This window comes from Brachypodium distachyon, chromosome 5 (genome assembly GCF_000005505.3).
Source record: "Brachypodium distachyon strain Bd21 chromosome 5, Brachypodium_distachyon_v3.0, whole genome shotgun sequence".
NCBI lineage: Eukaryota > Viridiplantae > Streptophyta > Magnoliopsida > Poales > Poaceae > Brachypodium > Brachypodium distachyon.
Window position 1 is genome coordinate 19,992,923 of NC_016135.3, and position 13,260 is coordinate 20,006,182.

Here is a 13,260-nt window from a genome sequence, read left to right on the forward strand (position 1 = left end):
CGAACCTGGGTAAATAGCGTTTTCGTGCTCGTTGCATTCTTACGCTTTGCATTAGCCTCGCCGGAGCGATCCCCGTAGCCCACTGCCGAACCTAAAAGCGAGTCGAATCGCGGGTCGAAGGCGCGCAGCGTCAGCTGCGCCACGAGCACACCGCTTCGCGAGCGACGCTGACGGGGTCGCACCCCGCGCACCTAGGTGCGTCCGAGGATAGAGTGGAGGGCAGCCGCTCGGGAAACAGGCTACCTCCCGCACGGACCCCGGCGGAGGCCATCATCGCCGCGCGGGTCATGGTGCAGTATGAGCCGCAGCAGGGCACGTCGGTGCACGAGTCATGGAGCGAGGAGCTGGACGCGCTCCTCGCGCTCGCCGCCCAATAGCCACAGGGCGAGGGTGCCCCGGCAGGCTCCGGCCGCGGGCAGAACCCGGCGCACGGAGACGCCCCACGCGCCTCGCGACAAGGGGAAAATGCTCCCCCGCAGGGAGGCCCAGGAGGCGGGGACCCGGAGGGGTCCTCGGACTCGTCACCCACCGTCACGCGAGGTGACGTGCGCGGCATTTTGAATGCCCGCCAGCAGGAGGATCTGCGCCGGCGCCTGGAGCGCCGTCGCCGGCGTGAGGTAGAGCGGCAACGCCCGCAGGAGCAGGAGGATGCTCCTATGGGCCCCGAGGATGGGTGCACGGCGTTCACGCACGAGCTGCGGCGGGTGACATGGCCCCGCAAGTTCCGAGCGCCCGCGCTCGGTACGTACGATGGGACCGTGAATCCCAATGATTTCCTCCTGACCTACACGTTGGGGATGCATGCCATCGGCGCCGACGACAAGGTCAGAGCCAACTGGTTCCCGATGGTCCTGAAAGGATCAGCAAGAACCTAGCTGCTTAACCTGCTCGCTGGGTCCATCGCCATTTGGGCGGACCTGCGTGAGCAGTTTGTGAGCGTGTTCTAGGGCGGCTACAAGCGCCCGGGAACCATGGTGGAGCTGCACACCTTGGTGCAGAAGCCGGGGGAGACGCTGCGGAGCTTCGTCAACCGCTTCTCTAGTCTCTCCTACTCCATCCCAGAGGCGGAGGCTGCCGCCATCGTCAACACCTTCGCCATCAACGTCCGCGACCCCAAGATGCGCGAGAAGCTAAGCACGCATCGGATCCGGACGACGCAGGATCTGTACGCCCTGGCGCACAAGTGTGCCATGGTCGAGGAAGGGCGCTTAGCGCCCGAACTTGCAGCTAAAGCTGCCGCGAGCCCAGGAGAGGGTTTGCTGAAGAAGATTTCCCGCAACTGCATGTCCTGTGAGGCATGTTGCGGCAAGCCTGGCAACTGCATGTCCCGGGATGCACGTTGCGGGAAGCCCCGCAACTGCATGCCCTGTGCCGGAGTGATCCGGCAGCGGGTTTATATTTTCGAGGCTCCGGCAGCCCCCTGCTCACAACCAAGTATGGAAAGAAACTTCTGTGCACCTAGAGTAGGAGACAGAAGGAGGAGAAACATGCAAATAAACAAGGCAAACTTAAAATTTAGGAAACATCAGTTATCTTTATTCACAATAACTAGTGGTTTACATACGGGGGTTGCCTGGCTACACTAGTTCAAGAGGTATGCATCGGCGGCATCACCTGAGGGTCGGGCTCCGTCGCTTCACGGGTAGAACTTGCGCAAGTGCTCAGTATTCCAGCTATTTTGCACCGGCAAGCCTTCTTCGATTTCCAGCCGGACAGCCCCTGGCCTGGTCTCCTGCACTACCCGGAAGGGGCCCTCCCATTTCGGAGTCAACTTATTCCCGGCCTTCGTTCCTTGTATCCGGCGCAGTACAAGGTCTCCGTTCTCGAGCCCCCGGGAACGGACTCGCTTGTCGTGATAACGACGGAGTCCCTGCTGGTAGCGCGCGGCTCGCAGAGCAACCCGACGTCGAAGCTCTTCGATGAAGTTCAGATCGTCAACCCTTTGCTCGTGTTGGCTGGAGTTGCCGTACGCGCGTACTCGGGGAGATCCGTGCTTGAGCTCGAGGGGCAGCACCGCTTGTCGTAGACAAGGGAGAAAAGGGTTTCGCCCGTTGCCCGACTAGGTGTGGTCCTGATTAACCACAGCGCTCGTGAATTGCGTGTCATTGTCAGTGATGATGCCGTTAGGCACACCAAACCGACACACAATGTTCTTGAAGAACTTGATGGCTGCCAGGGCGGTCACCTTCCGCACTGGTTCCACTTCCACCCACTTGGAGAACTTGTCGATGGCCACGAGCAAGTACTCGTAGCCGCCAACCGCTCTCGGCAGCTTGCCGACGATGTCGAGCCCCCAGACCGCGAATGGCCACGAGGACGGGATGACCTGCAGGGCCTGCGCCGGCTGGTTGCTCTTCTTCGCGTGGAACTGGCATGCCTCACACGTCTTCACCAGCTGCTCCGCGTCGGCCAGGGCCGTGGGCCAGTAGAAACCGTGTCGAAACGCCTTGCCTGCTAGCGCCCGGGAGGCCACATGGTGGGAGCATGTGCCTCGATGTATCTCCTCCAACAGTGCGCGCCCTTCGTCTTGGGGCACGCAGATGAGCTTGACTCCATTTGCATGCCTCCAGTAGAGGTTCCCGTCCACCGGCGTACATTTTGGCTTGTCGGGCCACTCGCTCCGCGGCGACGTTGTCTTCCGGGAGGGCCTCTCCCTTCAGGTAGCGGGCGATTTCCACCGCCCAGGGAGGGGTCTCCCTGCCAACGCATGCCGCTACGTCAGCAGCATGGACCCCTGCTGTTGCGGGCTTTCCTTCGGTTGTCGGTGGGGCTTCCCCGGCAACCAGCTTAGGGGCGACTGAAGGAGCCGCCTGCTTGTGGCAGAACACCCCTGCCGGGAGCTTCCGGTGCTCTGTTGCCATCTTGGACAACTCGTCAGCCGCGAAGTTGTCCTTCCGCTTGATGTGCTCGAATCGCAAACCCTTGAACTTGCGTTCTAGCTTGCGGACTTCCTCCACGTACGGTGCCATCTGCGGGCAGTCGTAGTCCTTGTTAACCTGGTTGACCACGTGCTGGGAGTCCCCGCGAACGACCAGGCGCTTCATATCCAGGGCGATTGCTGCCCGGTGAGCAAACCCTCGTACTCTGTCGTGTTGTTAGTGGAGTTCGGGAAATCGACTTGGACAGCAAACCTCAACTGATCCCCCGTCGGTGACTCGATGACGACCCTAGCGCCAGCTCCCTGGAGGCTGAACGCGCCGTCGAAGTAGAGGACCCAGTGGCCTTCGTCCAGCTTGCCTGGCAGGCTGGTCTCCAGCGCCTCCTCTTCCACACCCGTCGATGTCCACTCCGCGACGAAGTCCGCCAGGGCCGCACTCTTGATGCTCTTGGAGTTGGTGAAGTGCAGATCAAACTCCGACAGCTCCATCCTCCACTCGGCCACCCTCCCGGTGGCTTCACGGTTGGTGAGGGCTCACTCAAGGCAGAACCTTGACACCACCGTGACGTGGTGCGCCTGGAAGTAGTGGCGCAGCTTGCGGGACGTGAGCAGAATCCCCAGGAGGAGCTTCTGCACCTGCGGGTACCTCATACGGGTGTCGCGCAGCACTGTGCTGACGAAGTACACTGGATGCTGCACGAGCCGCTTGCGCGGTGCCGACGTTGCCGGCTCGGGGGTGGTCCCCTGGTCCGAGGCGGTTGCCGGGGGCCGTTCAGCCCCCTGCCCTGCAGCCTCAGCCCCCGGAACGTCTTCCTCCCTCTCGGCAACCAGCACTGAGCTGACCACCTGGTCAGTCGCTGCTAGGTAGAGTAGCAGCGGCTCGCCCGGCTTGGGGGCAACGAGGACGGGCGGCGACTTCAGGTATTGTTTAAGATCCTGGAACATCGCCTCGGCCTCGGGGGTCCACTCGATTGGGCCCTTCTTCTTCATCACTTTGAAGAAAGGCAGGGCGCGTGTGGCGACCCAGACCATTAAGGTCCTGGAATCACTGTGTTTATAGTACTAGTCCCTGGATCAATGCTAGTACACACAGTTCACGATGAAATATCATAATTCATGTGTTTATTACAACGTATAAAAGATAACAATCCAGAGTATTATTACACAACGAAAGTCTAAAATATCAAATGAAGATAAATGAGCTTCCATCCACGCCACAGGCAAGTTGAATGTAGACTCGCGACCGTGCGTACCTCCTTCCTTTAATTATCACTCTCTGCACATGATAGGTGCAGATAAGTACATTGAATGTACTCGCAAGTAAATACCTGTGAGGTTAGGAGAAATGCAAGTATATGCTTATTGGATAGTTCCTAAATGGCTTCTATGGTTCTTTTGCCAAAACAGCAAGTTTCATTTTGAAATACTCATAATAGCTTTTCTTTGCAAAACTCTAAATTTAGAATTTCATAGAAAATAGTTTTGAAAAGTAGATATGGTCTTTCTATGGAATCTCCACGACCTAACTATGTATTCTGGGTCAAACTGACGCTCACATAGCAACCCTTGATTTCCCTGACCCATTCTGTGGGATCCATCGAGTAGATACTCATTCTGTGAATGCTTCCATCGAGTCAAAACAGTTTTTGGTTTTTGAAAACAAAACTAGAAGATCTCCTCTTAACCAGACTTAGTAGCTCAAAGGTCGCCCGTAACCAAGGGCATGGCTAATCGATTAGATTGACACTCTCGAGAGGTTTGTACACTTTACCCACCAGACACAATCGGTCCAAAGTGTTGCCTAACGACAAGCGTGCGCAACAGGTAAAGATTGTGACGAAGTCTTTCACTAGAAGCCCCCTATACTTAATCCTGGCACCGCCCGCCCCATATGAGCACATTGGCCCCTCTCCGGATGACGATACCCAAGTAAGGGTTTCCCGCTAGTTACTCGACTAAGCCAGAGCCATAATAGCAGGTGGTTGTACATGTAAGCTTTTGGGTTCCATTGGAAAAGAATTGAACTTTTAGATTCTGGACGGCGGTCCCCACCGAAAATCCTGAGCATCTGCAGAGCCGAATTGGGTGCTGCCCTTGTCGACAACCAATAACGGTCTCAAACTTACCACTCCGCCCAGTTGAAAACATTTTGAGGATTTTGTTTCGAAACATTTTTCCAAACACATACGACTCAATTCTGAGCACTTAATACTTTGAAAATAGTTTTGGGTCCCTCCCGGTACAATAATGTAGCAAGCACTTTGTAAAATCATACAAGTAATAACTTAGGGTAATTGGTGGCATGACAATAACCTATAGGCATACTACTTAGGACATAGCTAATAAATTGCAAACGCATTTTATAAATACTTCATAACAATATAAACCTACACATGCATGCCTACAACTTATAAACAAAGTAGCATATGCAAAAATTATAGGATTCTAGATGATCAAAGGTATCCACTTGCCTGAGCCTGAGTTGCTGTAACGATCAAAATTTCCCTGGCACTCTTCGCACTCACACTCGGGATAATCTATCGCGAAGAACGAAAGCAACAATGAATAACTTGTTCAACAACTCCAAATTATAACTCCAATAAGAGCCGGATAAGAATTACAAAAACTTAAATTTAGAAAAGCAGCTAACAAGGCACAAGTAATGCTAATCCAACTGCAAGCACAGATCTAAGGCTAGGGACAAGATTTGGAACCAAGTGGAGACAAATGATAACCTACGAGCTGATAGCAGATAGCGAATCTAACGGGAAGGGGACTGTCGAAACACGTCTGAACTAATGGTACGGAAGGTACTGAAACTAATAACATAACTTAAGGCTTATAACACAGAAAGTTTCATCTAAAACGGAGCTACGAAACAAAAGATACAAGCCTACGAAAGTAGCTAATCAAAAACAGCATTCTGTGAATACAGTTTTCAATTATTATTCTAGTAGTGTAATCTAATTACATGTTACATGAAAAGTGTTCTGAGGTGTATAGTTTTAACCAATGTTTACATTACGGAAAGAATAAACGAAAAGGGGTTTATAGGTTTTAAAAATTAAGCTCTACAAAGTGTCTAATCAATAACAGTGCTGGCTAGACTAAACCGGTGTCTTAAGTTCTTTTTAACAGGTAGCTAGTTTTGACAAACTTTTAGGTCATACTCTAAACCTACAAAAGGTGAAAAAAATAACAGGGTGTAACACAATACCTACTCGTCATCCTACAGGAGCTCACAACCTAAACGGGTCTACAATCTACTCAACAAGAACGTCGAAAGGTATCTAATCTAAAACAGACTAACTGGGAATACCGATTTGGAACGATGATGCACCGCTGAAGATGATAGAGACGGGGCTTCTAAAGAGGTCTAATTTATAGAGCAAGATGTAAGCTACCAGATACAAAAAGAATTTCTTAAATAGGATCTACGGAACAAAAGATACGGAGTATAGAAGTAGGCTAATCAAAATAGACTGCAGCCCGAAAACAGAGCAAGAAAGCTCACCGGAGAAGATGGAGTTCGCCGGAGTTGACGGGAGTCGGCGAAACAGAGGTTTCCGGAGGCAAGGCTGTGGTGTATGGTGTTCTAGGCGTCGATAGGGATCTAAAGGTGGTGGTGGTTCGGGCTAATTTGGGGCGAGGTGGTAGGAATTGCTCGCCGGAGTTTGCGTGGAAACGGCGACAAAACATGAAATTGGTGGCAAGGTTGACTGCGGCTTCGAGCTAGATTTCGAGAGATTGGTCTGGGCTCTCGAGGACGTCAGCTTGGGATATTTATAGGGCTCGGGGCGCTCGGGATAAGGCCGGCGGCGGGTGAGATTTGAACGGGATTCGGTTTCGCTTAAAATTCGGACGAGATAGAGTCCGGGAGGGTTTCAATCTTGTTGGGATAGATTCCTTGCTGTGTGGGTCACGAATTAGCGAAGAAATCGCGGAGAAAAACGGTTTGGAGGGTGGTGTTCGAGGTGGACGGCCATGGACGCCGGTGACTCGAGCTCGAGCTCGGGCTCGGCCATGGCAGGGGCTGCGGGCGGGCGGCGGGGCTGCGGCGGCGAGGGGCGGAGCCAGGGCGGCGGGGCAGGGGCCGGCGAGCAGCAGCGGCGGCCGAGCTGGGCCTGGCCATGGACGCAGCCAGCACAGGCTATGCCTGTGTGCGTGAGGAAGAAGAAGGAGGAAAGGAGAAAAGAAAAAAAAAGAAAAGGAAAAAAGGAAAAAGGAAAAAAAAAAGGATGGCCGTTGGATGGGAAATGGATGGATGAGATTAAAAGATACCCCTTCGGTACACTTAAGTGAAAACGGATTTCACGGAAATACGCCTCCGTGTAGAGAAAACGTACTCCGTGGAATAGAAGAAAAACAAATAAAGAAATAGTTTTTCTGGGTCTCTAAATTGTCAGAAAATCAAATAAGGCAAATAAAATACCAAACGGCATCGGAAAAATTCCAAAAAATTCCTGAAATTCCAAATACCTGTTTGGAAGCTAGGAAAAATAGTTTCCTCATGAAATATAATTTATAAAACTATTTTTAATGCATATGGAGCTCAAATAAATTGTAACAAATGCATATAATCACTCTTATGGTCCAAATAAACTCCCAATTAAATTGTAAGATCATCTCCAAAATCAAATATGGTCAAAATGATATGCACGTGACATGAAAAAAAGGTGATAACATCCAAATTAGAAAAATTGGGATGTTACAGCGCGTTCGCCCAGCCTTGAGATGAAGCGGCCCAGCGCGGCAACGCAACCGTTGAGGCGCTGGACATCCTTCACCTTGCGGGGAGCCTCCATCTTCTCGATAGCTTCTATCTTTTGTGGGTTGGCTTGTATCCCCCTGTGCAAAACCAAGAAACCCAGAAGCTGGCCCGAGTCTACACCGAAGGTGCACTTCTCAGGGTTTAGCTTGAGTTTGATCCTGCGAAGGTTATCAAACGTCTCTCGCAGGTCATCAATCAGCGAGTCCCCGCGCTTTGAGTTGATGACAATATCGTCCATGTAGGCCTCCATGTTCCGGCCTAGCTGGGGTCCCAAACACTCGCGCAACGCGCGCTGGAATGTTGAGCCCGCGTTCTTCAACCCGAAAGGCATGCACGTGTAACAGTAGCAGCCAACCGGGGTGATAAACGTTGTTTTCTCCTCCTCTTCGACCGCCATCTTAATTTGATGGTAGCCAGAAAAAGCATCTAGAAAAGCTCAGCAAGTCACAACCAGCGGTGGAATCAACTATTTGATCGACACGGGGTACAGGGAAAAGATCCTTGGGACATGCACGGTTAAGATCAGTAAAATCTACACACATGCGAAGCTTATTCCCCGCCTTGGGCACTACTACAGGGTTAGGTAACCAAGTGGGGTACAGAACTTCCCTAATAGCCCCCGCAGCCTTGAGCTTGTCCACCTCTTGCTTGATGAAATCTTTGCGCTCCTGTGCTTGCCGGCGAATCTTCTGCTTGACGGGGCGAGCGTCCGGGCGCACCGCGAGTCGATGCTCAATCACCTCCCTAGGGACTCCGGGAAGGTCCGACAGCTTCCAAGCGAACACATCGGAATTCTCCCGGAGGAAAGTGATGTGGGCGCTTTCCTATTCGGCAGTAAGGTTCGTACCGAGGGTGACGGTGCGCTCCTTGTTGCCAGCTTGGAGGGGCAGCTTCTTCACCTTGGCGGCCTCCTCCCTGAGCTTGTGGCCCTTGCCGAGGCACGAGCTGGAGCCAGCGCTTCCCCCGGCAAGCTCTTGCGGGGCAGCGCGGGCCTTCTTCGTTGCCGGGCCGTCACCCGGCGAGCCTTCGTCTCCGGCAACGTCCTCAGCACCGGCGTCGGCTGGGGCGGTGGCCCTAACGACCTCGCCAATGCACCTGATGGAGAGGATAGCGTACACGGACGGCATCTTCATCACGCCGTAGGCGCAATGCGTCGCCGCCATGAACTTGATCAGCGCCGGCCGACCAAGGATCCCATTGTAGGGCAACGGGGTGTGCGTCACGTTGAACACTATGTGCTCGGTCCTAAACGCTTCCGGGGACCCGAAGGTCACCGGCAGCGTGATGCGCCCCAGGGGGCGCACGATCCCGGGGTTTCCCCCCCGGAACGGGTCAATGGGCTTCAGTTGCTCCACCGCCACCGCGCGAGGCCTTCTTTGCAGTCGCCGCGCCTGGGAAATAAAAGTGCTCACATCCAAGTTTGGCATCAACCCTTCTGTGCACGGGGGCTGGGAGGCAGGAGAGTTATCCATTCTGCTCTGTGTTTTCGTGAATTTCGAAAAAAATTTGCAGCATCTCGGGCTTGGTAAGAATCTAATGTGCAGGGTAAAGGCGGAATCTTGCGTACTGTAATGCTCGTGGACCGCCCACGGGCCGGGGCGCATAGCGGCGCCTTGTGGTGAGGAGCGACCGCATCACGAGGGACTCGCCGCACTCCGAGGCCCTTGACTCAGGAGGGAGCCGGCACGTGTGCCGCAGCAACTTGGCGTGCGGAGTGGCGAAAACTGTACCGCACTTCATGGGGCGGGGTGCCACGGGTGCTGCGCTGGCCCGGCGCGCGTGGTGGCAAGCCCCTCCCCCGCGCCTATAAAAGGGGCGTCCTGGCCATAAAAGCGGCGGAGCCAGGGAAAAGGCTGCGAAGGTGAGTGGAGCCGCAGAGGCGCGATGGGAGTGCATTGCATCAGTGCCCAACGCCGACGGGTGCACTGCCATCGTGCCCTTGTCGCATCCCTCCACCGAGCCCACTCCGAGGGGTGCCGCGGAGACATGGTGGTGGTGCATCCCACCAGCGCTCGGCGTCGGCGGGTGCACTGCCGCCGTGTCCTTTCCACACCTCCTCTAGCGAGCGACTCCAGGGCGAGGGCTGCCGCGGAAGCACTGTGGTGGTGCATTCCATCAGCGCTCAGCGCTAACGGGTGCACTGCCGCAGTGCTCCTGCCGCATCCCTCCAGAGGGTATCTCCGCAAGTAGCAAGGGTTGCCGCGGAGACACTATGATGGTGCATGCCATCAGCGCTCAGCACCGACGGGTGCACTGCCGTAGTGTCCCTGCCGCACCCCTCCAGAGGGCGCCTCCAGAGGCGAGGGTCGTCGCGAGGACGCTGTGATGGTGCCGGTGCCGACGCTCGCCGCTCGCTCCGGCCCACCACAGCGTCCCTGCTGCGTCCCTCAGATGGACTTTCCCCAAGCAGCGAGGGCTGCTGCGGGGACGCCGTGATGTTTTCGCCACCCGCGTCTGCCGGTGGTGGCGAGGATGTCACGGCGTCCCTACTGCACCCCTCGGAATAGGTTCCTCCGAAAGCAAGGGCTCTTCCAAAGGCGAGGGTTGCTGCGGGGATGCGGCGGTAGCATCGTCATCGGCGCTTGTCGCCGGCGGCGATCCTACCGCGGCGTTCCTGCCGCATCCTTCAAACAGGCTCTCTCAGGGATGACGTTCCAGGCGCACACCTTCTGCAAGCGTATCGAGCACGAGACCAAACGAAAAGCTAAGTGCTTGAACCTAAACGATAGACTCTCTGAGAACTAAACGTAACTGAACACTGTCTCGCTAAGTGTGGCCCCGAGACCTGCGTGTGGCCGGGGCGTTGGAAGGACACATGCGGGGGGAGTGCCCTCCCCGTGCGGCTTCCGGGTCCGTCCCGGGAGGGCATGGCTTGGAGTAGTTACCACGCAAGCGGAGTGGCTCGCCGCTGCTGCTTGACCCCAGGTCGGCACTGCGGGTCCGTCCCGGGTCCCTGGTCCGGTCAAGGGTGAGGCGCGCGAGTCCCCGACAACACAAAGCACAACACATAAAGGCAAAGGGATCCACCCCGCGTGGCAGCCCCGGGAACAAGGAACAAGGATTAAACAGAACTAAAGAGCTGGATTAACAAAGTAGCAAATGATTACATGAACTAATGAAACGGTAATTGTTCAAACGGCGCCAAGCGCCATGCTTGCAGGAACGAAAACAAAAGAAGGTAAACAAGGAAGCAGCAAGCGCCGGTAGGGGGCTGCGGCAGCTAGTTGCCGGCGTCCTTCGCCGGGGGCTCCGGGGATGGCTCGGGTTCTGGCTTCTGCTGCATCCGCTCGACCACCTCGTTGACAAACCCACGCACCGCCTGAGTGTGGGTGGGTTCGTGCTCGCTGTCCGACCAGGCGTCCAGCAGCGTCTCGAAGGGGAACTCCTGGTCCCGGAGGTGCACCCTCGGAAGGATCATCTCGGCAACCTCCCGGGCGCAGTTGGCAACCTTGTCAGTCCCAAACTTGGCGATCCAGACGTGTAGCGATCAGATCACTCTTCTCGTCGATCCGAGCCTGGGCTACAGCGAGCACGTCAGCGTGCTCCTTCTTGGTTTCCGCCTGGGCCACCACCAGCGAGTCCAGAGCTCCTTGGAGCTCGGGGCGCTGAGCCTCCAGTCGCCGGTAGAGCTCCTCTTCGAGGACGACCGGTGTGTCGGCATCCTCCAAGGCTTCCCGGGCGAGGCGCGTCTCCTCCCGCAGCCGGGAGAGCTCCTGACGCTCCTTCTCCAAGGCCAGCCGCAGCTCGCCAAGATGGCTCTTGGCGATCGCGTTGTGCTCCCTCACCTCGTTGGAGGTGACGAAGGCCAGTTGCGGGTCTTTGACAGCGTCAAGTAACCGGTGCCCCCGGTCGAAGACGCTCGGATCCCAAGTGATGGGATTCCAAGCCACCCCGGCAAGGCTGCCAAGGTCGGTGTTGAAGGTGGCAGCCGACGACGACGAAGCCCCCGCTGCCACCGTATAGCTGGGCGGGGGGTCGTCCGCTTGCGTCGGAGCATCCTGTTGCTCCTCCTCAGCGACCTCCCCCTCCCTCGCGCTCGGGGACTGCAGTGCTGGTGAGGTTGCTGCATCCCCGGCAGGGACCGCCCCCTGCTGGGCGGTAGAAGAATCCGTGCCAGCGACGTCTGCAGTCGCTGACGCGTCGTCGAGTGCCGTCCCGGTGACGGCAGTGGTCGTCGCTGCCGCCACGGCCGGCGCAGCAGGGCTTGGCGTGGGGACTGCCTCCGGCTCCTCCGCCCTCCCCTTATCCTCAACGTCGGAGTCGAGGTCAACTACCGTAGCGCCCGCTTCCGGTGCGGGCGCGCTTGGGCCTGCAACAGCGAGAAGTATGAGAAGTGGGAAGCTAGACGTGTTGCCCGAAGGCAGACGCGGGGGCTTAGGATGGTTACCTTGCGAGGCCACTGGGCTTGCGGGGGGAGCCTCCCCCTCCTCCTCCGTCCCGGCAAGGGTCTCCGGGAGGCTTGCTGCGGGCGGAGCATTGCCTGCGAAAATAAGAAGGAACAGTTGCAGGATTAACTGGCAAATGGAAGTGCAGGTAAGTAAGCGTGGGGTGCCATACCTGTTGCCGGCGCCACCTCCATCGGGGCTGGGTCGCCGGCGGATGCGGTGGCGGCGCCACTAGCCCCTGTGTCGGCCGGGTTAGCGTCGCTGCCAGCGCCCGTGCGCGCCTTCTTGCTCGGCGCGGCCGACGGGGAATCATCCCTCCCCCTCTTGCCGGCGGTTGCCGACGAATCGGCCTTCGGGGGGTTGCGCCGGAGCGTGAAGCCCTGGAAGAACCCCTGAGCGGGTGGGTTCGTGAGTGCCCGAGGGGTTGCCGCGGCCCGGGGCGCCGCGGGAACCGTCGAAGGGGTCGCCGCGGTGTCGGGGGCTATTGCTGGTGTGGCTGCCGCCGTGGTTCCAGCAGTTTCTGCTGAGGTAGCCGCTGCCGGGTTGCTGGCAGTCGCTGCCGGGGTGGTCACCGCGGTGGCTCCGGCAACCGCTGCTGGGGAGGTCGCCATTGAGGTGCCGGCGGAGGCCCCCAAGGCGGCTGCCGTCGCGGAGCTGGGAGCCGCCGCCGGGTCGCTAGCGGGCGCTGCCGAGGTGGTCACCGCCGTGGCTCCGGTAACCGCTGCGGGGGTGGTCGTCACTGAGGTGCCGGGGGACGCCCCCAGGGCGGCCACCGTCGCGGAGCTGGTAGCCTCCGCAGGGGCGGATGCCATCGTCGCCGCCGTGGTGGTGGCCGCGGCCACTGCGTGCGCCCTTGATCCGCGCACAATCAGGGGCGCGTCGTCGCTGTCCTCCTCCGCGTTGTCCACAAGGATGACCTCCCGGGCGGCGGCAACCCGACCCGGCTCGTCGTCGGAGGACGAGTCGTGGGGCTGGCTGGCCCCTGACTCGCTCCCGCTCTCCTCCTGCACCTGCTTCCCACGGGGTGCGGGCGGAGGAGAGCGTAGGGACTGAGTAGGGGTATCGTCCATCAGCCCCCACTCGTTGCAGGGTGGGAAGGAGCCGATGATGCTGCTCAAGCCGGGGACGCCGACGTGGAGGGCAAAAAACCCCGGCGGCAACTTCGTGATGGGAACATCCTCGCGGGAGATCCCCCTCACCCACACCTGGAGCGACTCCTTATCCAT

General features: G+C 57.2%; 1 protein-coding gene across 1 annotated transcript; it reads right to left on the reverse strand.

The window, feature by feature from the left end:
• Nucleotides 1-11,101: 11,101 nt before the first annotated feature.
• On the reverse strand, nt 11,102-13,260 carry LOC104581404 (mucin-5AC-like). Its single transcript, XM_010228904.1, has 4 exons — nt 12,243-13,260; nt 12,037-12,129; nt 11,540-11,958; nt 11,102-11,425 (listed from the first exon to the last, which is right to left on the reverse strand). Exons 1-4 carry the CDS (start codon nt 13,258-13,260, stop codon nt 11,102-11,104), a joined length of 1,854 nt encoding a protein of 617 aa, XP_010227206.1.